Source organism: Phyllobates terribilis, unplaced genomic scaffold (genome assembly GCF_046119375.1).
Source record: "Phyllobates terribilis strain yellow unplaced genomic scaffold, ASM4611937v1 Scaffold_11__3_contigs__length_659146591, whole genome shotgun sequence".
In the NCBI taxonomy this organism is placed as follows: domain Eukaryota; kingdom Metazoa; phylum Chordata; class Amphibia; order Anura; family Dendrobatidae; genus Phyllobates; species Phyllobates terribilis.
Window position 1 is genome coordinate 123,043,047 of NW_027362771.1, and position 25,954 is coordinate 123,069,000.

At 42.2% G+C, this 25,954-nt stretch overlaps 1 protein-coding gene across 1 annotated transcript in view; it reads left to right on the forward strand.

The window, feature by feature from the left end:
* The window catches only part of LOC141165727 (dynein axonemal heavy chain 3-like), a 2,796,342-nt gene that overhangs the window by 2,178,244 nt on the left and 592,144 nt on the right, over positions 1–25,954 (forward strand). The window contains exon 56 of the mRNA XM_073651577.1: positions 14,751–14,858. Within this exon, the coding sequence (XP_073507678.1) occupies positions 14,751–14,858 (108 nt within the window). The remainder of the gene's footprint in view (positions 1–14,750; positions 14,859–25,954) is intronic.

Here is a 25,954-nt window from a genome sequence, read left to right on the forward strand (position 1 = left end):
AACTCGGGGGATGATTTAAGAAACCGCTGAACCACGAGGTTAAGCACATGAGCCAGGCATGGTACGTGTGTGATCTCACCTCGCCTCAGAGCCGCCACCAGGTTACGGCCATTGTCACACACGACCATGCCGGGATGTAGGTTCAGCGGTCTCAGCCACAGATCTGCCTGCTCTTTCACAGCTGTCCACAACTCACAAGCAGTGTGAGGTTTATCACCTAAGCTTATGAGTTTCAGCACAGCCTGTTGCCGCTTGGCAGAGGCAGTACTGCAATGCTTCCAGCTTGTAACTGATGTGGTGATATCTGAGATGGAGGCTGAACATGAGGAGCAGGAGGAGGAGGAGGATGCGCAGGAGCTGTACACTGTGGAGGCAACTCTGACTGACATAGGGCCCGCAATCCTCGGTGTGGAGAGGATGTGTTCCGTCCCAAGGTCCGACTGGGTCCCGCCTTCCACTATGTTTACCCAGTGTGCCGTCAGAGAGATGTACCATCCCTGGCCACAAGCACTTGTCCACGTGTCCGTTGTCAGGTGGACTCTCCCAGTAACTGCATTGTTGAGGGCACGGCAGATGCTTTGGGACACGTGCTTGTGTAGTGCGGGGATGGCACACCGGGCAAAATAGTGTCAGCTGGGGACCGAGCACCGAGGGACGGCCACCGCCATAAGATTGCGGAAGGATTCCGTCTCCACCAGCCTAAAAGGCAGCATTTCCAATACAAGCAGTCGTGAAATGTGCGAATTTAGGACAGTGGCCTGTGGGGCGTTAGTTGCGAACTTCCGCTTTCGTTCAAAGGTCTGGGATATGGACAATTGAACGCTGCGGTGGGACGTGGACGTGGACGTTGATGCTGTTTCTTGAGAAACTGCCATAACAAGTGAAGACTGAGAGGAGTGGGCATCTTTACATGCAGTATGGACAGGGGATTGCCTTGCACACACAACAGGGGGTTCTATTGCACGCACAACAGTGGAAGAAGCAGTGGTGACACCCGCTGACACTGGTCGTGGACCCTGGGTTTCGCCCCACAAAGTCGGGTGCTTTGCTGCCATGTGCCTGATCATGCTGGTGGTGGTCAGGCTGGTAGTTTTGTCACCCCTGCTGATGCTGGAATGGCAGGTGGAACATATGGCCTTTTTGGGGCTATCAGCAGAGTCTTTAAAAAAATTCCAGACTCTGGAAGACCTACCGCTTGTACTGGCAACGTCCCTCGTGTTGGTGTTACGGGGAACGGTTGCCTGCCTTCTGTCTGCGGCCACCACACTGCTTCTTCCTGCCTGTTGGGGTACTCTGCCTCCCTCCCCCTGTGTGCTGCTGGCCTCACTCTGCATGTCCTCTTTCCACGTTGGGTCAGTTACTAGATCATCCACCACCTCCTCTTCTTCCACTTGCGCACCACGATCTTCCTCCTCACTTCCTGGCAATTGTGTCTCGTCATCGTCCACCTCTTGTGACAGATTGCCAACGTCGACTTCCTGTGGCCGTGGCTGTTCAAATATTTGGGCATCGCAACATGGGATCTCCTCTTCCACCACTTCAAGCGTATCAGACGAGGGGCCCAAATATGGAAATGGACCAGTGAACAGCTCTTCAGAGTGTCCACGTGTGGGATCACTTGCTGTCTGACGACACTCGGCATGGTGGGAGGAAGGAGCATCAGGGTGAGGAGGAGTATGCGGTCGAGACTCACGGCTACTAAGAGTTGACCGTGTGGAAGACAGACCGGAGGTGGTGGTGCCCAGGTAACTGGAAGTATTGTCTGCTATCCAATTAATAACCTGTTCACACTGATCAGTTCTCAATACTGGTGTTGTTCTGTGCTTCCCTAGTAATTCAGTCAAGAAGTGGGAGCGAGAAGATGTGGCTGTTGGTTGTGGCACATTTTCACCTTGGCCACGGCCCCGTCCTCTGCAAGAACCATCACCAGAACGTCCACTTCCACGTCCCTTGCCACGCGCCTTGCCCATTGTAAATGAAAAAAAAAAAAAAAAAACAACAACCCCCTACAACTAGAATGCACAGCACACAGTAATGAAGATCAAATAAACTTTATTAAATAAAAAGGACAAGATAAAGAAAAATGAATAAAAATACAGAATCCGACAGGTGATATAATACGGGATACAGTGCCAAAACAAATAAATAGATAGGTAAATGTACAAAATCCTGGGAAATGGACTAAATAATATGAGTAACAAATAATACTCAAAATTAAATAAACCCAAGAGAAATGAAAAAAATACCAATATAATAAATGGTAGGTATAAGCGAATATAATCACAGTAGAAAAAATCTCTCAACAGCTCAAAAAGTAGATAGGTGGATAAAACACTTATCAAAATGTACATATATCACAAAATTGTAAAATTTGTATATAAATATATATTTGTGATTATTCCCATAATAATGGAATAAAGTGACAGTGCTAATAATGGTGCAAATATGCAGCGATAAGTGCAAAAAAGATAGTTCAACATTTGAAGTGTAATATCCACAGATCAAGCAGACAGTCGTTCATATAATATAGAGGGGAGCAGATATAGAGAGCAGTAGAGTGAACATGCTTACCACCAGTATATAGGCACTGAGCCCCGCATATCCCGACGCGCGTTTCGCCTTGCTGGCTTTAACGAGAGAATAATCACAAATATATATTTATATACAAATTTTACAATTTTGTGATGTATGTACATTTTGATAAGTGTTTTATCCACCTATCTACTTTTTGAGCTGTTGAGAGATTTTTTCTACTGTGATTATATTCGCTTATACCTACCATTTATTAGATTGGTATTTTTTTCATTTCTCTTGGGTTTATTTAATTTTGAGTATTATTTGTTACTCATATTATTTAGTCCATTTCCCAGGATTTTGTACATTTACCTATCTATTTATTTGTTTTGGCACTGTATCCCATATTATATCACCTGTCGGATTCTGTATTTTTATTCATTTTTCTTTATCTTGTCCTTTTTATTTAATAAAGTTTATTTGATCTTCATTACTGTGTGCTGTGCATTCTAGTTGTAGGGGGTTATTATTTTGTGTCTGCACAGCCATTTTTTGCTGATTAATATTGGTGTTAATCCATTGTAAATGAAGTAAAATAGCTTACACTTGCACTATCAATGGAAAAAGGGTAACAAAGAGTATATTAGAACCGTGGAAGAGGAAAACCACAGTTATTGTTTACTGGGGTATACCACACTTTTTTAAATAGAGATATTTGCGGCTGAACAGTGAGTGACACACTCAAACTGCTTTTTTTTTAGATACCAAAGGCCCAAAACTGGATAGTACAGCGATTTGACCCGTGGAACTGCGAAACCACACTGGGATGTCGGGCCTACACAAGACTATTTTCAACAGATATATTTTTGTGTCACAATAGTCAGGAGACACTACTGTTTTTCTTTACGGAAAAAACTACCAAAACCTGAATAATAGAGATTTTTTACCGTGGAACAGCAAAACCACAGTTATAATTTACTGGTGTATACCAGGCATTTTAAAATATATATATATTTGCGGCTGAAGAGTGAGCGACACACTCAAACTGTTTTTTTTAGATACAAATGGCCCAAAAGTGGATAATACAGAGGTTTGTACCGTGGAACTGCAAAACCACACTTGTATTTCTCGGGCCTACACCAGACTATTTTCAACAGATATATTTGTGTCTGAAAAATCAGGGAGACACTATTTTTTTTTTTTTTTGCAGCAAAAAATGCAAAAAGCAGGATAATAGAGATTTTTTACCGTGGAACAGCAAAAGCACACTTCTGTCTCTCTGGCCTACACCAGACTATTTTCAACAGATATATTTGTGTCTGAAAAATCAGGGAGGCACTATTTTTTTTTTACAGCAAAAAATGCAAAAAGCAGGATAATAGAGAATTTTTACCGTGGAACATCAAAAGCACACTTCTGTCTCTCTGGCCTACACCAGACTATTTTCAACAGATATATTTGTGTCTGAAAAATCAGGGAGACACTATTATTATTTTTATGCAGCAAAAAATGCCAAAAACAGGATAATAGAGATGTTTTACCGTGGAACATCAAAACCACAGTAATAATTTACTGGTGTATACCAGGCTTTTTAAAATATATATATATTTGCGGCTGAACAGTGAGCGACACACTCAAACTGTTTTTTTTAGATACAAATGGCCCAAAACTGGATAATACAGAGGTTTGTACCGTGGAAATGCAAAACCACACTTGTATTTCTCGGGCCTACTCCAGACTATTTTCAACAGATATATTTGTGTCTGAAAAATCAGGGAGACATTATTTTTTTTTTTTTTACAGCAAAAAATGCAAAAAGCAGGATAATAGAGATTTTTTACCGTGGAACAGCAAAAGCACACTTCTGTCTCTCTGGCCTACACCAGACTATTTTCAACAGATATATTTGTGTCTGAAAAATCAGGGAGACACTATTATTATTTTTATACAGCAAAAAATGCCAAAAACAGGATAATAGAGATGTTTTACCGTGGAACATCAAAACCACAGTAATAATTTACTGGTGTATACCAGGCTTTTTAAAATATATATATATTTGCGGCTGAACAGTGACCGACACATTCAAACTGTTTTTTTAGATACAAATGGCCCAAAAGTGGATAATACAGAGGTTTGTACCGTGGAACTGCAAAACCACACTTGTATTTCTCGGGCCTACACCAGACTATTTTCAACAGATATATTTGTGTCTGAAAAATCAGGGAGACACTATTTTTTTTATTTTACAGCAAAAAATGCAAAAAGCAGTATAATAGAGATTTTTTACCGTGGAACAGCAAAAGCACAGTTCTGTCTCTCTGGCCTACACCAGACTATTTTCAACAGATATATTTGTGTCTGAAAAATCAGGGAGACACTATTTTTTTTTTTTTTTTACAGCAAAAAATGCAAAAAGCAGGATAATAGAGATTTTTTACCGTGGAACAGCAAAAGCACACTTCTGTCTCTCTGGCCTACACCAGACTATTTTCAACAGATATATTTGTGTCTGAAAAATCAGGGAGACACTATTATTATTTTTATACAGCAAAAAATGCCAAAAACAGGATAATAGAGATGTTTTGCCGTGGAACATCAAAACCAAAGTAATAATTTACTGGTGTATACCAGGCTTTTTAAAATATATATATATTTGCGGCTGAACAGTGAGCGACACACTCAAACTGTTTTTTTTAGATACAAATGGCCCAAAAGTGGATAATACAGAGGTTCGTACCATGGAACTGCAAAACCACACTTGTATTTCTCGGGCCTACACCAGACTATTTTCAGCAGATATATTTGTGTCTGAAAAATCAGGGAGACACTATTTTTTTTTTTTTTTACAGCAAAAAATGCAAAAAGCTGGATAATAGAGATTTTTTACCGTGGAACAGCAAAAGCACACTTCTGTCTCTCTGGCCTACACCAGACTATTTTCAACAGATATATTTGTGTCTGAAAAATCAGGGAGACACTATTATTATTTTTATACAGAAAAAAATGCCAAAAACAGGATAATAGAGATGTTTTACCGTGGAACATCAAAACCACAGTAATAATTTACTGGTGTATACCAGGCTTTTTAAAATATATATATATTTGCGGCTGAACAGTGAGCGACAAACTCAAACTGTTTTTTTTAGATACAAATGGCCCAAAAGTGGATAATACAGAGGTTCGTACCATGGAACTGCAAAACCACACTTGTATTTCTCGGGCCTACACCAGACTATTTTCAACAGATATATTTGTGTCTGAAAAATCAGGGAGACACTATTTTTTTTTTTTTTTACAGCAAAAAATGCAAAAAGCTGGATAATAGAGATTTTTTTACCGTGGAACAGCAAAAGCACACTTCTGTCTCTCTGGCCTACACCAGACTATTTTCAACAGATATGTTTGTGTCTGAAAAATCAGGGAGACACTATTATTATTTTTATACAGCAAAAAATGCCAAAAACAGGATAATAGAGATGTTTACCGTGGAACATCAAAACCACAGTAATAATTTACTGGTGTATACCAGGCTTTTCAAAATATATATATATTTGCGGCTGAACAGTGAGCGACACACTCAAACTGTTTTTTTTAGATACAAATGGCCCAAAAGTAGATAATACAGAGGTTCGTACCATGGAACTGCAAAACCACACTTGTATTTCTCGGGCCTACACCAGACTATTTTCAACAGATATATTTGTGTCTGAAAAATCAGGGAGACACTATTTTTTTTTTTTTACAGCAAAAAATGCAAAAAGCTGGATAATAGAGATTTTTTTACCGTGGAACAGCAAAAGCACACTTCTGTCTCTCTGGCCTACTCCAGACTATTTTCAACAGATATATTTGTGTCTGAAAAATCAGGGAGACACTATTATTATTTTTATACAGCAAAAAATGCCAAAAACAGGATAATAGAGATGTTTTACCGTGGAACATCAAAACCACAGTAATAATTTACTGGTGTATACCAGACTTTTTAAAATATATATATATTTGTGGCTGAACAGTGAGCGACACACTCAAACTGTTTTTTTTAGATACAAATGGCTCATTGAACTGCAAAACCACACTTCTATTTCTCTGGCCTACACCAGACTATTTTCAACAGATATATTTGTGTCTGAAAAATCAGAGGCACACTTTTTTTTTTTGGGGGGGGGGGCACCAAAAGGTTAATAAGATGGGTATTTGTACATTGTGAAGGAGGAAAAAAAAAAGAGGATTTAACTAAAAAAAAAGGATTTTTCCTGGCCCCCGGGACCTGGAGCTAAGTCCAGCAATTTCAGCCACAGGAGCAGCACACAGGACTATAATGCAGCGTTTGCTGGTATAACCACTGCGTCTCCTATACAGCCTGCCTGCCTGCCTGCCTGATATACCTGGGATGGATATTAGTCCTGAGAAGGACTGTTTGTTTGATCTGGCAGCCTTTACAGACCCTACACTAACTATTTTGCAGGATATATCTCTCCCTAAATCAGCAGCGCTGTCCCTACACTGTCTGATCCGGAGCGACAGTGTCCAAGATGGCGGCGCCCGGTTTTAAATGCTCAAGGTGACGCTGTGCGGCCAGCCAATCACTGTAATGCCCACAAACAACATGGCTGCGGCATTACAGTGACTGGCTGGCAATCCCTGCATGTTCATTGGCTCTGTAAAGAGCGCCAAACATGCAGGGCAGAGACCCGAGCTCCCGTCCGAGTAACCCGGAAATGCTCGGTGCTCGCCGAACATCCCGAGTAGCGTGAAGCTCGGGCGAGTACCGAGCAGTGTCGAGCAAGTTCGCTCAACACTAATAATGACCCATTATTATAAAATTCTATGAAGCACCAGTGCATTTTAAATGCTCCTCATACCCCTAGATTAATTCCTTACAGGGTTTATTTTCCAAAACGGGGTCAATTGTAGGGGGTTTCTTCTGTTTTGACACCTTAGGGGCTCTGCAAATGTAACATGGTAGCCGCAATCTGTTCTATCCAATTCTATTTATTTTATCAGCACTTCAGAGTCTAGTCGTGTGAACAAAACTGTAGTTTATGACAACATACCGGGTATTGCTACATTCGGGAGAAAGTCTATAACAATTGAGATGTCCAATTACTCTTCTTGCACTTTCTGAAAATTAAAAAAATTAGGTTAAAGGAACATTTTAATGCAAAAAATGTAATTTTTCATTTCAATTTGTGTTTATTTCGGTGAACCACTGTAAAAGTTACAAAACATCCTGAATGTGGCTTTCAAATTGATATTATAAAATGGATTCTTGTTTGCTTCTAAACTTCTTCTTGTGTTAGCTTTCTGTTACTCTTTCCTATGTTAACGGGTTGGTTTTGACCCGTGTCTTAAATCACCCCTAGGATACCCTAAAAACAGTTATTTATGATCCAATTTGTTTCTTACCTCTTAGATACCTTGTTAGGGTTTCTCATCCATGGAAGGATTGATTTTAATATTTTTGTTGTGGCCCCCTGGGCCTTTCATTTGAGAGCATACCCTTCATTTTCAATATAAAAATATTGTCAAATGAACCTCAAGAGAATAATATAAACTTAAAAAAGTTTGTTATATTACCTGACTATTACTGAAGGGTTTTAGAACACATTTCTTAAATGTAAAAAAAAGTATACATATATATATTTTATATTATTAACTCTAGTAACATCTATGGTGTTACGGGTCAATTTTGACCCATATCTAGCTACTTTATGAAAAAGGCAAAAAACAGATTTTTTTTTATATAGAACTTTAATACAAATAAAAGATGAAAATTATATTAACATTAATAGCAATAATAATAAAAAGTAGCTTTTCTAGGTCAAACAAACAAGCAACAATCAATCAAGCAAATCAACAGAAATCAAGTACTAGTTTTTAGATGCATTAGTATTTAGATGCATGTGTGGCAAAAAGTGACACTTTTTGTGTGTTCTTTGCAGAGGTATTTTTTGCAGCCGAAGCACGATGTGTTTGTCTTTCTGTCCTTATTGCTAGGGCAGACCTGACACCTCTTTCTTTTAGAATCAGGTGGTCTCACTGGGGTTGTGGCTGTTGTGGTTGATGTTGAGGCAGGCCTGGTTGAGGAGGATGCTGGTGATGATGCTCTTTGTGTTGCTGTGGGTGTGGACGAAGCACTTGTTGAGCTCTGGAGTTGTCGGACCAAGGCTGCGGCTTGGTCTCGGGGCACTCGTTCCCTTTGGTCAATGTGCGCCTTGACAAGGGATCTTCCTAGTTCCTCAAGAAACATCCTCCGCTTGTGTTTTTTCTTTGAATTCCATCCTTGGTGAATGTGGGTCCACAACACAAATGAATTGCATGCTGACACATCAAGGATGTTGTAAAATACAACTATTGGCCATCTCCTAGTCATTCGCTGGCAAGTGTAGGTGGCAGTCAGCTTGTCCAGGTTGTCCACTCCTCCTTTGTTTTTGTTATAGTCCAGGATGATTCTGGGCTTTTTGTCACTTCCTGATGACACAGCTGCATCTTTATGAAGTGTGGACATCAGTACCACATTCCGTCGTTTTTTGGGGCAGTATGAAACAGCAGTGGTGGTGTCTGTAAAAACAAACATTGAGGAAAGTGGAGCCCTGACCTTCATCTGCAACAATTCAGCGGGCAGCTCAGGTTTGTTTTTTTTCACTGTGCCCACCTTGGTGATTTTCCTCCTGAGAAGTTCTTGTCCAAGGTCATAGCTGCTAAAAAAATTGTCACAAGTAATGTTGTGACCCTGCAGTCCAGTAGTCATATCGAGGACTACACGTTTTCCTTGTTTTTTTTCAGGGATGCCGCTTGCAGACTTGCCTGTGTAAATCTGTAGATTCCATGCATAGCTAGTTTTTGCATCACAGTCTGCCCAAATTTTTATGCTGTATTTGCCTGGCTTACTTGGCATGTATTGCCGGAAGGGGCATTTTCCGCGGAAAGGGAGAAAACGTTCGTCTACTGTCACCTCTGGCCCTGGGTTGAACATCAGTGGAAGGAGGTGCACCCATTTCTCCCAAACATCCCTGATGGGAGCAAGTTTGTCAGATTTTGTTCTGGTGTCTCTGTTGTCAAATCTGAGGACTCTTGATATCATTTGAAAATTTTGAAGTGACATTGTGGCCGGGAAAATATTCCTGCCTGTTGATGCGTCCCAGAGACTATCAGTGGCCTCATTGCAGGATTTGTACACTCCAGCAAGGAGAAGAACACCAATGTAGGCATCCTGGACATCATCATGAAGGTCATTCCACATGTTGCCGTGGACTTTTTTTCCTTCAAGGTTGGTCATAGCAATAATGACTTTTTTTATTGACAATGGCATAAACAGATCAAAACATGACTTGATGTCACTTACTCTTGTCACAGCAAACCTTGTGATCCCAGGGGTCATTTTCATGACATTTGCAGCATCTGCCCTGCCATGTACATCTGGAGGTACTGAGCTCCAACTGATCTTGCCACTTTTGGATTTGAATCTTTCAGCGGGAGCAGCTTCAGCACCAGTGACCTCCTCATCAGACTGATCAGAACTGTCTGTGTCTTCCTGTTGATACTCCACATCATCTTCCTCCTCAGAAACCTGTTCATCTGTATGAGTTTGCTGCTGTGTGTCCTCTGATTCATTATCATCTAAGATATAATCCAGAATTTGGCTTACATCAGATCTTCTCCTCATTGTTGCATGTGTAAACTGGAGATCTATACTCTGCAAAGTACCAACTCTAAGCTGATTTGGCCATACATGCCTGGACATGTCCCTAACTCAAGTTGTTGGAGGTAGAGCTGGCTGTGGGCTGTTGGTTTATATTGTGTTTATGAGTTCAGTTTTGGGACTTATTATTGTTTTTTTACTCTTATATTAGACCTGGGTCGAAATTGACCCCAACAACACAAATGTTATAATTTTAATAAGAGCATTTTTACAATTTAGTAAAATAGTTTTATTTATTGTATTTTGTTTAAAAATAAATTCCTGAAAAAGTCAAAAAGTCTTGATGCAATAAACAAATGTATGTAGAATTTGTATGCATTTAAAACCTAAAACGGGTCGGTCACGACCCTAACACAAGAGGAAGGTTTTAAAGAAAATCTGTCACCAGAGTTTTGCCACCTAATCTGAGAGCAGCATAATGTAGCGTCAAATACCCTGATTCAAGCCATGTGTCACTTACTGAGCTTACTTGATAAAATCACTGTTTTATGAGTAGTAGACTAATAAACCTCCTGCCATGTAGAAGTTTGTATTCATGAACTCTGTATAAACCCCTACCACCACCTTCGCTGCCATTGATTGGCAGCTTTCTTACTATACACAGAAAGATGTCAATCAGGGATGTGGGTAAGATTACACAGAACTCAGCATTCAGACAATGCAGGTGATTGCATCAGACTGGTTTAAAACTATCAAAAGGTGCAAACATTTTGCAACATTACAAGATGTTATATGCAATTGTGATGTAGACACCTTGATAAATAGGCACCCAAATATTTTTTGCCTGCTGATAGTTTTTTCCACTTCATTTCTCTCAAGCAGGGTTTCTTCTACTACATTTCGATGTACAATAAAAAAATATATTGTGGCATAAAAGTATTTACATAGATTTTTCTGGCTAACACAATACCACAATATAAAAAAGGTATGAACTGGACTTGCCTGTGGGAAAACATTTCTCTGGACCTGGTCACTCTATGACAGATTTAAAAGTCTTAATACTAAACGGTCATTTTAAAGATGACATAGAGAGAAGAATTTGGGATTTCAAACTGATGAAGATGTTCAATTCTTTGACAATAGGACTCAATTTAACACCTGGATTTATGACTCACTACTTGGACACAATTCACACCTCCACCAGAAGGGCTCCAGATAACTAAGGGAACATTTCCACTGCTTTTCCATTTCTGCATTTGTAACAAAAAGCCTAATTTGATTTCCTTGGCTTATGTTTAGGAGGCATCACCCCTTCCACCTCATGAACAAATGTTCTGTTGTAATATCTCTTAAATGTAGTGCTCTTGTCTTATTAATTCATTTGTAATATAACCTGAAGAAGGATCCTCTGTGCTCTCAAAGCTTGCAAATATATATTTTTCTAGTTAGCAAAAAAAGGCATCACAACGAGAATACTTTTGTAATTTTGTGGGCATAAAAGTGTTTACTTCCACTATATTTCAAAATGTTTCTGTAACATCCCTGGCGGCGTGCTTGCATGACTTACCACCTCCTACCATGCAAGACCGCAATCTTACCTATCAGGCCAGGCTGCACACTTTGCTCCAGTACCTGCTGTTTGTATGTCTCTTGTCTGCTGGCTTAGGGCGGCGGCGCTGTTGCTTCCTGATTCTTAAATCTGCAGTGTGTGCAGTCCTAATGCGTCCCCAGGTTATTGCTGAGAGTCACTGGATACTCAAACCCCCTCCACCCAGTAGGAGGTGCCTGAGCAACACTTTCTTTCAGTTTGTTCTGTGCAACTGAGTTGCCAGGTCCTGTTCTGTATCTTGTCTGTTTCCGCCAATGGGGGCTGTATACCCAGGCCTGCTACCTGTATCTGTGACTTCTAGTCTGCCTCCACCACCCTGGGGGCTGAGTTCCCAGGCTCGTTCCTGTATCTAATTCATGGTTCAGTTTCTGTCTGAACTGTGTCCTAGCCCCTTACCTGTTTGTCCCTATGTCCGAACCTTCCCTTTTCCTGCAGTGTCTGAACCTGCACCTAACTCCAACTCGTTGTCTCTGAACTTCTGTTTGTGAGTTTTGTGTACAGTCGCTACTTCATTGTAAGTACCTTGTGTGTATCTTGTTCTGCTTGTTCACCGCACCTGCGGTTTTGCTCTTCGCTGCTTGTTTACCGCACCTGTGGGTTTTGCTCTGCTCTGCTTGTCTACCGCATCTGCGGGTTTTGCTCTGCTCTGTTGGTCTACCGCATCTGCGGGTTTTTCTCTCCTCTGCTTGTCTACCACATCTGCGGGTTTTGCTCTGCTCTGCTTGTCTACTGCATCTGCGGGTTTTTCTCTCCTCTGCTTGTCTACCGCATCTGCGGGTTTTGCTCTGCTCTGCTTGTCTACCGCATCTGCGGGTTTTGCTCTGCTCTGCTTGTCTACCGCATCTGTGGGTTTTGCTCTGCTCTGCTTGTCTACTGCATCTGTGGGTTTTGCCCTGCTCTGCTTGTCTACCGCATCTGCGGGTTTTGCTCTGCTCTGCTTGTCTACCGCATCTGCGGGTTTTGCTCTGCTTTGCTTGTCTACCACATCTGCGGGTTTTGCTCTGCTCTGCTTGTCTACCGCATCTGCGGGTTTTGCTCCGCTCTGCTTGTCTACCGCATCTGCAGGTTTTGCTCTGCTTGTCTACCGCATCTGCGGGTTTTGCTCTGCTCTGCTTGTCTACCGCACCTGCGGTTTCGTTCCTGTTTCCCAGTCTGGACTGGTCCCTATCCTGCCTGTGTTCCTACTTGCCAGTACCTGCCTGTCTGCATGCCAGCTGCGCCTGCCAGTGCCCACCTGTCTGCATGCCAGCCGTGCCTGCCTGTGCCCACCTGTCTGCATACCAGCCGTGCCTGACAATACCCACCTGTCTGCATACCAGCCGTGCCTGCCAGTATCCACCTGTCTGTATGCCAGCCTAACCTGCCTGTTCCTACATTCCCCGGTGTGGGTCAACAGCTGTGACCGAGGTCTGACCTGGATTAGCACCTGGTCCCTCTACTCGGTTCCTCCCTGGTTCACGGAGTCGACTGAGCCGCCGTGTGACCTTGTTCAGACCGAGTTGATACTTAGTTACGCCCCTCCAGGCACTCCTCGGTTCATGGTCCAGTGGGATCACTAATCATGCTCACGCCAGTCAGTCCTGGCATGTGCGTAACAGTTTCATTGCTAGTATGAGCTTACAACTTCACTACAGATGTCTCCAGCTCAGTCAAAAGTTATTTGAATGTTGTAAAAGGTTTCCCTGCCACATTTGGAATCTTCTTTTGTAGGGTTCTCATCAATTTTCCTCTTTTCATCATCCTGGAAGATTCTTGACTATTCCGTGAATGACAAACTTCTTGATTTCAATTTGAATTGTTAAATCTGTGATGCTAAGATTTTTGGTAATAGTCTTGTTCCCTTTAAAATGATTGTGATTGATGATAGTTGCATCTCTGGTCTTCTTAGACAGCTCTCTAGTCTACATTTCAGGTACACTAACAGCTCATATTTGATTTTGGTGTGGAAACTATTGATACAACCACTTCTCTAAAGTATTTCAGGGGCTATTTTTCAACATGATAATGACAGGCCGTACATTGCTCATGCTATTTTGAGCAGCCTCAATGGCTTAAATATGCTACTAAGGCCTGCAACGTTTCCAGACTTATCCCATTGCGCAAATCTGAGATGCTATTGGTCAGCACTTCTGGAACAACATTTATTGATAAATTTCAGTCTCTTATGGAGCTCAGTCTGTGGCAACAGGCACATGCGAGTATCTTGGCACATACAGTGTGTTGCTGCATTCTTTGGTCTACATTGCAGTCACAGGAGCTTGCACGTTTACATCTGCATCAATCTATTACTAGATACTGGTTAATTTCTTTGTAGCAAACTAAAAGTGGTTTATACTTGGGAGTACATGGTTTGGAACTAGAGTTGAGTGAATCACCAAAAATTAAATTTAGTAAGATTCGCTGAATTCAGGGAGTAAATTCAATTTGCATAGAATAAATTCAATGAAAATTGAATCAGCGAGGAAGGGGTTAAAAATTTGTTATACTTATCTTTGCTCAGATCTCCTTATATCTTTCTTGATGCCGTCAGTCCTCAGATTTTCTCTTCTGTCCTCTATCCTCTATGTTGTCTTATATCTTTCTTAAGATCAGATTTTTCATTCACTAAGACCCACAGGATGCATGTCATTGATGCAGTTGTGCATGGTTATGTGCTGCTTCAGGCATAGTAGATGGAAGACCTGGTCAAAAGGAAGATAGAGAATAGTAAATAAAAAAGCCAATCTGCAGCACTGAGACATGTAGGGAGAGGGCAGAGGAGCAGTATTTTTTTAAAATATTTAACCCTTCACCAGCAAAACGGTAGCTATTGAAATGCAAAAATAGTGGATTCTGATAAATCTGAATATTTTCTACAATTTAAGGTGAATTCCATGACCCTCTAATAAATTCACTCATCTCTAATTGGAACAGAATGGATTTTCTGAATCATTTGTTATTCTTGGACCAGCTATTGAAATTGCATGTTTTATCTTGTATTCAAAGGGAATTAAACCAGAAAAAAGGACAGATCAATCAGGAAAAATTATTGATGACTTTTGGCCCTCTTCAAAGAAAATGTTAGGAGATATGAAGTTTTTGGATTCACTAAAGGTAGGACCACTATATTTTCTTAATTTAACACAAATGTATTTGTTTAATCCTCTTTTTCATATTTTTTTGCCTTTTCCCATAAGTGTTCTCTGTGTTACACATAAATAATAATATTTTCTCTGTAGCATTAATTTTAGATGTTCTTCTAGGACTTCTTGAGAATTTGGGTATTTATGCTAACTAAAGTTGTACACTAGAGTTAGATTGGTGGATCCTGAAAAAAATCTAATGATTGCAGTGGCTTTCAGACTGTCCTTTAAAGGCATATATTGAGGTAATGAAGATTGCACATGTTGGATTTTATGATGCCTAATAATTAGTGATGAGAGAATGCGCTCGCCACTACTCGGTACTCGCCCGAGCATCATGGTGCTCGGCACTCGTTATTTCCGGGTTGCTTGGGCAGGAACTCGGGTCCCCTTCCTGCATGTTTGGCGATCTTTAGAGAGCCAATGAACATGCAGGGATTGCCTGCTATGCACTGTAATGCCGTAGCCATTTCGGTTGTGGGCATTACAGTGATTGGCTGGCCGCACAGCGTCAACAGGTCTATATAAGACCTGGCACCGCCATGCTCGTCACAGTCACTCCGGATCAGACAGTATAGGGAGAGCTGCTGCTGTGTCAGGGAGAGATTTAATCGTGTATTAGGTAGTGTAGGGAGAAAAAACAGCTCATCGAGAGAATGCCAAGAGTGTGCAAAGCAGTCATCAAAGCAAAAGGTAGCTACTTTGAAGAATCTAGAATATAAGACATATTTTCAGTTGTTTCACACGTTTTTGTTAAGTATATAATTCCACATGTGTTAATTTATAGCTTTGATGCCTTCAGTGTGAATGTACAATTTTCAAAATCATGAAAATACAGAAAAATCTTTAAATGAGAAGGTGTGTTCAAACTTTTGGTCTGTACTGTATATAACAGACTGCAGTGCACATAAGACAAGAGGCTCCATTCCAGTTCTGCCTTCTGCTGCTGTTATATTTCTAGAAATAGGCCCAGGTCTCAGGGGCCAGGAATAATTTTTTTGCATCTTAATCCTCATAATTTGCTTAAAAAGCAATCCAGAGAACACAGTTTTTCTGTGCCATTTGCTTGCTGGCACTGCAGAATACAGCCAGGTCCTTTCCATATTACAGCTCTAAAAATCCAGCTATTCAAAACTGTGTTTTCTCCGTCACACGGATCACATATACGTTTTCAGAAAATACTGCCATTTCTGGCCTGCATTAAATTTTTTTTTCTGTGTGCCAGCAAAGTTTTTGACACTGGTTTGCTGTTCAAAACAGTTACCTACAGGCCAGGTATTTAAAACTGTGTTTTCTTCGTCATACGGATCACATATACTTTTTCAGAAAATACTGCCATTTCTGGCCTCCATTAAATAATAATTTCAGTGTGTCAGTTAAGCAATTCACAGCAGTTTGCTGCTCAAACAACTTACCTACAGGCCAGGTATTTAAAACTGTGTTTTCTCCGTCACACGGATTACATATACGTTTTCAGAAAATACTGCCATTTCTGGCCTCCATTAAAAAAAAATACGGAGGCTGAGCACCCCAACAGGCAGGAAGAAGCAGTGTGGTGGCCGTAGACAGAAGGCAGGCAACCGTTCCCCGTAACACCAACACGAAGAAAGTTGCCAGTACAACTGTTAGGTCTTCCAAAGTCTGGTTGCTTTTTAAAGACTCTGCCGATAACCACAAAAAGGCCATTTGCATCACCTGCCAGGCCATCATCAGCAGGTGTGGCAAAACGACCAGCCTGACCACCAACAGCATGATCAGGCACATGGCAGCAAAGCACCTGACTTTGTGGGCCGAACCCCAGGGTCCAGGAACAGTGTCTGCGGGTGGCACCATTGCTTCTTCCGCTGTTGAGGATGCAAGCCAATCCCCTGTCTATGGTGCATGCGAAGATGCCTCCTGCCCTGCACCTGTCGTTGCACATTTTCAAGTAGTAGCATCAGGAAGCACGTCCATGTCCTTGTCCCAGCGCAGGGTTCAGTTGTCCATACCCTTGTCCTTGGAATGCAAGCACAAATACGCAGCCAACGCCCCACAGGCCACACTACTAAATTCTCACATTTCCCAACTGCTTGCGCTCGAAATGTTGCCTTTTAGGCTCTTGGAGACAGAAGCATTCATCAACCTGATGGTGACGGCCATCCCTCGGTACTCGGTCCCCAGCCGCCACTATTTCTCCATGTGTTCCGTCCCCGCATTACACAAGCACGTGTCCCAAAACATTAGCCGTGCTCTCAACAATGCAGTTACCGGTAAAGTCCACCTAACCACGGACACGTGGACAAGTGCTTGTGGGCAGGGATGGTACATCTCGCTGACGGCACACTGGGTTAACATAGTGGAAGCCGGGACCCAGTCGGACCTTGGAACGGAACACGTCCTCCCGATGCCAAGGATTGCAGGCTCTAGGTCAATCAGGGTTGCCCCCAAGGTCTACAGCTCCTGCACCTCATCCTCCTCAACCTCCTCTTCCTCTTCAGCCTCCATTTCTGAAATGACCACATCAGTCACAAGCTGGAAGCACTGCAGCACTGCCTCGGCCAAGCGGCAACAGGCTTTGCTGAAGATAATATGCTTAGGTGAAAAAACGCACAATGCTGAGGAGTTGGGGACAGCTCTGAAAGAGCAGGCAGATCTGTGGCTCACACTGCTGAAAGTACTGCCAGGCATGGTCGTGTGTGACAATGGCCGAAACCTGTTGGGGGCTCTGAGGTGAGGCAAGCTCACACACGTACCATGCCTGGCCCATGTGCTTAACTTCGTAGTTCAGCGGTTTCTCAAATCCTACCCGGAGCTGCCGGATCTGCTTGTTAAAGTGCGCCGCCTGTGTGCCCATTTTAGAAAGTCAGCTACAGCTTCCGCCGCCCTTGCAGTGTTTCAGCAGCGTTTGCAGCTTCCAGCTCACAGACTGGTGTGTGATGTCCCCATGCGTTGGAACTCTACACTGCAGATGTTGGGAAGTTTTTGTGAGCAGAAGAGGGCAGTTGTTGAGTACCAGCATCAACAAGGTTGGCAGTATTCAGTTCAGACTCCACACATAAGACCTCAGGAGTGGACATGGATGTCAGACATATGTACCATCCTCCAAAACTTTGAGGACTCCACCAAGATGGTGAGCGGCGATGACGCCATAATTAGCATCACCATCCCGCTACTCTGTCTTCTGAAACACTCTCTGCTCACAATCAAAGAGGATGCATTGCAAGCAGAGCACGATGAGATGGAGCAAGGAACCATACAGTGTGATTGCACACAGCCAAGCCTCATCTCATCCCAATGTGGATTGGGTGACAATGAGGAGGAAGGACAGGAGCTAGTTTCATGCACTACAGACGGTACTACCTGCACAGCTGTCATACCGTTTGTTCAGTGTGGATGGCCAGCAGACAAAGAGGAGGAGGAGAGCATGGTCAGTCATCCTCTTGGTGAGGACACAGAAGTCATGCCTGTTAGTAGTCTGGCACGCATGGCTGAGTTTATGTTACGCTGCCTTTCCCATGACCCTCGCGTTCTCAAAATTTTGGGTGACAGCCATCACTGGTTGTTGACACTTCTAGACCCGCGCTACAAGGAGAACTTTTTATCTCTTATTCCTGAGGCGGACAGGACTACAAAAATGGGGCTGTACCAGAAGGCCCTTGTTGCGGAACTATTAAAAAAATTCCCATCTGAAAACGCTGGAGGCAGAGGGCACACTTCGTTGGACAACCAAGGACTACAGGCGAGATAGACACAACTTCAATCCAGCAGAGGCAGGGGAACACTGTCAAAGATCTGGGAGAGTTTTCTCAGACCCTCCCAATGGACAGGCACTGAGGCGCGGGGTACTCTCACAAGGAGTGCAAAGTTTGGGAAGATGCTGAGGGAGTACCTTGCCGACCGGACCAAAGTCCTCCGTGATTCCGCTGTGCCTAATAATTATTGGGTATCCAAGCTGGATACGTGGAATGAACTGGCTCTCTATGCCTTGGAGGTCCTGGCCTGCCCTGCCACCAGCGTTTTATCAGACCGGGTTTTTAGTGCCGCTGGTGGAATTATAGCTGATAAGCGCATCCGCCTGTCAACTGAAAATGCTGACAGGCTGACTCTTATAAAAATGAACAAGGGCTGGATTGGGCCAGACTTCTCAACATCACCGAATGATAGCAGCGTAACATAAACTCCAATCCAGTGCCTTTTCTTGAGAGGTGTATTCCCATGCACCTTTTCACACCCACACATGGGTATATGCTTTCTGATTTTGGCTATTTGCTCTTGTTCTCCTCCTTTTCCTCATCCTCCACCACCATATCACCAGGGTGACCGTGGTCCGTGATGCAACACCCACCTAATTTTTTTAAAGGGTGTTTATGATGCCCGTAAAAACAATTTTTTGATACAGTATGTTCATGTATACCCCCCAGGGGTAAATTTTTGTCAGCCCATACACTTAGTGCATGGGCATTACAAGTATAGGAGGCCCGCTCCTTTCTAATGGGAACATTTTTTTAAGAGGCCCTCCTCCACGTCTCTTCCAAGAGGCATTGAAGTGCCTCCAAATTATTGGCAGCCCTTGCATTCACTGCATAGGCCAACACTATGGGAGACTCTCTCCTTTCTAATGGGAATTTTTCATTACTGTGGCCCTGCTCTATGTGTCTTTAAATTCTTAGTGGGGTTTTTCCTAAAATTATTCAGCTGTTGGACTCACTGCATACCCTATAACTGTATAGCAGACCCTCTCCGTTCTAATGGGAACATGTCGTACCTTGTTACTGTGGCCCTGCTCCGTGTGTCTTTAAATTCTTAGTGGGGTTTTTACTAAAATTAGTCAGCCGTTGGACTCACTGCATACCCTATAACTGTATAGCAGACCCACTCCTTTCTAATGGGAACATGTTGTACCTTGTTACTGTGGCCCTGCTCCGTGTGTCTTTAAATTCTTAGTGGGGTTTTTCCCAAATTTTGCCAGACCTTGCAGTCACAGCATGGGCATTACCACTATAGGAGACCCGCTCCTTTATAATGGGAATATTTTTTTTACTGAGACCCTCCTCTATGTCTCTTCAAAGGGGTATTGGGTTGCGTCCAAATTTTTGGCAGCCCTTGCAGTCGCTGGATACACAATAACAGTATAGGAGACACACTTGTTAATAATGGGAACAACAAAGTATAGCCGACAATAGCTAGGGCCGACTGCTGGCCTTTTAAGAATAGTAAGGGCCGTCTGATGTCCCTATAAAAATAGGCTTTATGACTTTCAGAGTCCCTCCATCATATATAAAACAGGAAGTATCTGATTATGTGTTACACACCACATTACCAGCTAAGGTTGTGAAATGTTAAAATGACATTTCCCGGTGAATGCATTTGTCCTAAAAAAAAACTTTAAAAAAACAAAACAATAGGATCTTTCTTTAGTATAAAAAACAGCGTCACCAATTTAACAACAATGTAATCACATTGTTCAGCTTATGCACCTCCTCCTCCATCTCCGAAATGACCACATCAGTCACAAGCTGACAGCACTGCAGCACTGCCTTGGCCAAGCGGCAACAGGCTGTGCTGAAGATAACATGCTTAATACTTAATTGACAAACCGCCTAGCGCTACAGAGTTGTTGAAAGCTGTAACACAGCAGCCTGATCTGTGGCTCTCACCGCTGAACATACAGCCAGGCATGGTTGTGTGTGACAATGGGCGGAACCTGGTGACGGAGAAATGACAGCCAGGGTAGATACGGTTTCCCTCTATGCCAGTCCTTTCACCGAGCTAAAGAATATGGCTGTGGTGAAATACAACTCCCACTGAGAAGCTGTTTCCAGAGGATTTGATTCTGAGGGCTAACCTATCTCACCGCTCAAGAGCCCCATAGCAGCTGCAAAGTTAGTGCTATCATAACTCTCCTGAAGTAGAAACCAAGGCATACCAGAGGATTCTCTGGTGGGACCGTCCAATCCTGCCGAGAAGCAGTCCTGGCTAAGAAAAGTGTGTGGAAAGGTTCCCGGACACTCTATGGCTGCTTTTTTACTGAAGTGGAAACCCACGCAAACACGGGGAGAACATACAAAGTCCTTGCAGATGTTGTCCTTGCTGGGATTTGAACCCAGGATCCCAGCGCTGCAAGTCTTCAGTGCTAACCACTGATCCAATGTGCTGCCGTTCACCCTCTAATATCTAACAGGCTGGAGAAACTTGCAACTGCTGCCACTCTATCTTCAGCTCCTTTGTGAGAAAATGTATTTGGGCAGCCACTCAGTCTACCAAATAAAATTACTGAGAAGGAAATTGGGGATGGCTTCACTACTGTTACTGGGGGCAGTGCTAATACCATGACGTCGTACCATAGTTTGCTGGAAATATTCCAGGCTTGTAGGAGGCAAGCAAATTCCCACAGAAAAGTACCAGCAGTAATGTTCAGGGACCCACGCTTGTAGAAGACGGAGACAACACCGGGAGAAATAGTGACGGCTGGGGACCGAGTATGGACACGAGGCATGAGGCATGTGGTTGTGAAAAGCTTTCGCCTCCACGAGCCTAAAAGGCCACATTTCAAGTGCAAGCAGCTTTACAGGACTTCCTGTGAGAAATGACATGCAGGCTAGATAGGGTTTCCCTCTATGCCAGTCCTTTCACCGAGCTGAATACAACTGTCAGCAAAAAAAGTTGTGGACTGGCTCTGTACTGTCCCTGGCCACATTCACCTGTCTACGTGTTTGTGGTTAGGCGGTCCTTCCCAGTAAGTGCACTGGGGAGGGCACGGGTAAGGTTGTGGGACCCGTGCTTGTGGAAGGCAGAGGCAATACCGGGAAATATAGTGGTGGCTGGGGACCGAGTATGGACACCTGGCCGCCGCCGGCATGAGGTTTTGAAAAGTTTCCGCCTCCACGAGCTTAATAGGCCACATTTCAAGTGCAAGCAGGTGTCAAAAATTTGGCAGTATAGTATTGCAGCCTGTGGGTGGGTGGGTGGCTGGCTGCCTGCATACTTGCACTTGCATTCCAAGGACTGGGGTAGGGACAACTGAACGCTGCAGTGGGACAAGGACGTGGATGGTGATTGTTGCAAGTCTGCAATGACAGGTGCATGGCGGGAGGCATCTTCGCAGGCGAAAAGGATCACTTATGATGGGCACACTTTTAGGCAGTGACCTGGAAGTCAGAGATGCTTCCAGAGGTCTTCCCCATGGTGTTCCCATGTCTTTTCAGCACTGTATGCATGAGTCTGATGATGTGTCACACACCACATTGCCAGATAAGGTTGTAAAATGTTAAAATTTCATTTACTGGTAAATGCATTTGTCTTGGTTGAATGCAATGCAAAAGTGCAAAAACGCATCAAAAACGCTACGTGTGAACATAGCCCAAGGTGTGGAGGAGTATTTTTGGTTTTGGTTATTTATTTTGACATCTATACAAGTCATTACCCTGGAAAGGATGTTCCTTAACATATTTCCCAGGAAAATCCATTTTGGTTTCGTTTTTGTATGTTTTATTGTGAGTCCGTGAAAGTGGCGTAATACTCTGACGACTGTGTTAATACCAGTGACCTGGGAGTCAGAAATACTTCCAGGGGTCTTCCCCATGCTGTTCCCATGTCATTTGAGCACTGTTCCCATCGATTTGGGCAATTTTTAGGCCCTCTGCAGACCGCCGGGGGGAACCGCCTGAAAAATGCTCGAGTTTCCCATAGACTTACATTGGGCTCATTGCTCGGGTCAAGCACCCGAGTATTCCAATTTGCTCGACACGAGCAACGAGTACCCGAGCATTTTAGTGCTCGCACATCACTGCTAATCATTTATTGTGCTAGAGATAAACAACTCCCAAAATTGCCTAAAACCAGTTAACACACTGAAATTCATACATGATTGGCTGAAGTGATTCCCGCACTTTGCTGTTCATGTATGTCTCTATGATTTTATGTGCAGAATAGCTGTGTTTGCATCATCACCAATAATTGAAAGCCACACTCTGGCAGAAATGCTGGGAACATGGAAAACTTTAATCTTATTCACTTAACCATTTAAGCACAGAGATAAGTATTCTCATTTAAGCACCAGTCCATTTGCTATCTATGTATCAGCCATGGTTTCACAATTGCTAACAAAGGCTCACAATACTGTACTATATAAGGTCTGCAAAAGCTATATAATATCCCCAATAATTTCAGTCAAATTTGTGCTTCAAAAGTTGAAAAGTGTTATTTTTTTCTGAACCCTATTGTATGCCCAAATAGTAGTTACCAAAAACATATGGGGTATTGCCATGTTCAGGAGTAATTGTGAAACTAATTGAGGAGTAGAAGTTCTTCTATTATCTTATGTGAAAATGAAACACTGGGGACAATGTCAACATTTTAGTAGAGAAAATTAAATTTTTCATTTTTCTTAAATGCAATTTTAAATGCTTTGGTGGTGCAGTTTATAAAATATGACTACTTTTGTTTTTTTGTTCTTTCTAAAATTTAGTTACCTCAATTTAACTTCAAAAATGAATAGGTCCTTAAAAATAGGTTTTATAAATGTCTTTCAAAATATGAAATAACATTTCCAAATTTTAGGCTTTCTAACATGCTAAATAAATTAAAAGAACAATTAAAAAAAAGATACCAAAGTTAAGTAAACATATAGTAAATGTTTTATCAACTATTTTGAAAATTTAGAAAGGTGGAACAGGGAAAAGTTAGATTAGTGAAGTGAGGTAACATAGTAACATAGTAACGTAGTTGAATAAAGACCTAAGTCCATCAAGTTCAACCTTTCTCCCCCAATTGTACTCCCCATACCAACACTACACTAACTTACTGGAACTAAGCCTCACAAATGAATTACCATTTTTATTTTTATCATTACTGCACTATTACAATTACAAATTAACCAGTTTATATTTTTTTAATTAGCTTTATTTTTGTATTACTGTTATGGTATTACTAAAATTCCTATACCTAAATCTGTTGATCCAAAAGAAGGCAAAAACCCCAGGATACATTCAGCCAATTTGCATCACAGGGAAAAATTCCTTCTTGACCCCGAGAAAGGCGATCAGTACAAGAACCCTAGATCAAAAGTACTACTATTGGTGTAACATTTTGTCTAATTTAAGTGTAACCCACAATGTTATGTGTATGGAGGAAATTGTCCAGTCTTTTTTTGAACGCTGTTATAGTATCTGCCATTACTACCTCTTGTGGTAGGGAATTCCACAGTCTGACTGCTCTGACTATAAAGAACCCTTTCCTGTTTAGGGGCCAGAATTGCCTTTCTTCCACCCGTAATGAGTGCCCCCTGGTCCTTAGTATAGTCTTTGGAAGGAATAAGTCATGGGCTAGACCTTTGTACTGATCACACACATATTTATACATATAAATGAGATCCCCTCTGAGGCGATGTTTTTCTAAGCTAAACAAGCTCAGCTTTTTCCACCCTTCCAGGCCTTCCATCCAAAAGCTGCCCGCTTTTGAACTGACTCTAAGTTCTGGATATCTTTTTTAAAATGTGGAGCCCAAAACTGGATTCCATATTCTAGATGTGGCCACACCAGTGATTTATAAAGGGGTAACAATACGTTGGGATCACGAGATTTTATTTCTCTTTTTATACACCCTAAAATCTTGTTTGCTTTTGCGGCAGCTACTTGACATTGAGTACTGCTGCTCAGCATACTCGTAACCAGAATACCCAAATCCTTCTCCTGTTCTGTATTCCTGAGTATACTCCCATTTAATGTTTATGTAGCATTAGGATTACTCCGTCCTAGGTGCATTACTCTACATTTATCTACATTAAACCTCAACTGCCAAGTGTTTACCCATTCAGACATCTTATCCAGATCTCTCTTCAATATCGTAATGTCAAGATTAGGTCATTAATAAAAAAGTTAAAGAGAATTGGTCCTAGCACAGATCCCTGTGGCACTCCACTGCTGACTATGTTCCATTTAGAGCATGAACTATTTATGACGACCCTTTGTTTTCTATCATTTAGCCAATTCCTTACCCATCTACATATAGTTCCCCCAAGTCTTTGCTTCTGCAGCTTCAACATAAGGCTGCTATGTGGTACAGTATCAAATGCCTTTGCAAAGTCCAGATAAATCACATCAGCCGTATTACCAACATCCAGATTTACACTTACCTCCTCATAAAACCCCAACATATTTGTTAAACATGACCTATTCTTCATGAATTAGTGCTGATTATCAGGTGGTTACAGGTGATAGACCTGTCTAAAGAAATGTGTTTTTAAAGCAGGCTTAACAATACAGGAACTAAGTATTAATCCAATTGTCTGGGGAAGTACATTCCAGAAAACTGTAGCAGGATGAGATAAGTATTGAACACGGAAGCGGTAGGTTTGGATTATGGAGGATGTTAGATCAGTTACAGGACAGAGAACATTGGTAGGTTGATTGAAAGAGATGAGGGAGGAGATGAATGGTGGTACGGAACTGTAGAGAGCTGGGGGGGCTGAGAGAAATACGTTTTTATTGTACTCTGTAACAGATGGGTAACCAGAGCAATGACTGGTACAAGGTGGTGGCATCAGTGTAGCGGCTGGACAGAAATATGACCCTGGCTACCACATTCAGTATGGATTGGAGAACACAAAGTTTGGTAAGGAGGAGACCTATTAGTAAAGAGTTGCAGTAATCCAGGCAAGAATGAATAAGGCCAGTAAGAGTTTTTACAGTTTCAAAGTTGAGTGAAGGTCAGATTCTGTGGATGTTTTTAAGATGCAGGTCACATGAGTGAGTGATATGACCCCAAGACAACAAGCGTGCTACTTGGGAGTAATGATTGAACCACCCAAGGAAATTGCAATATTGTATATAGATAACATAGTATAGGGAGGAATCATGAGAAGTTCCGTTTTGGAGAGATTGAGTTTCAGATAGTGGGAAGACATGATGTTAGAGACAATATACAGACAATCCATGGTATTTTGTGTTAAGGTGGGGGTAATGTCAGGAAGATGTGTATAATTGGGCGCCATTAGCATATAGCTGGTACTGTAAACCAAATCTGATGATGGTTTGTCCAATAGGCACACTGTATAGAGAGAAGAGGAGGTGGCTTAGGACTGAATCTTGT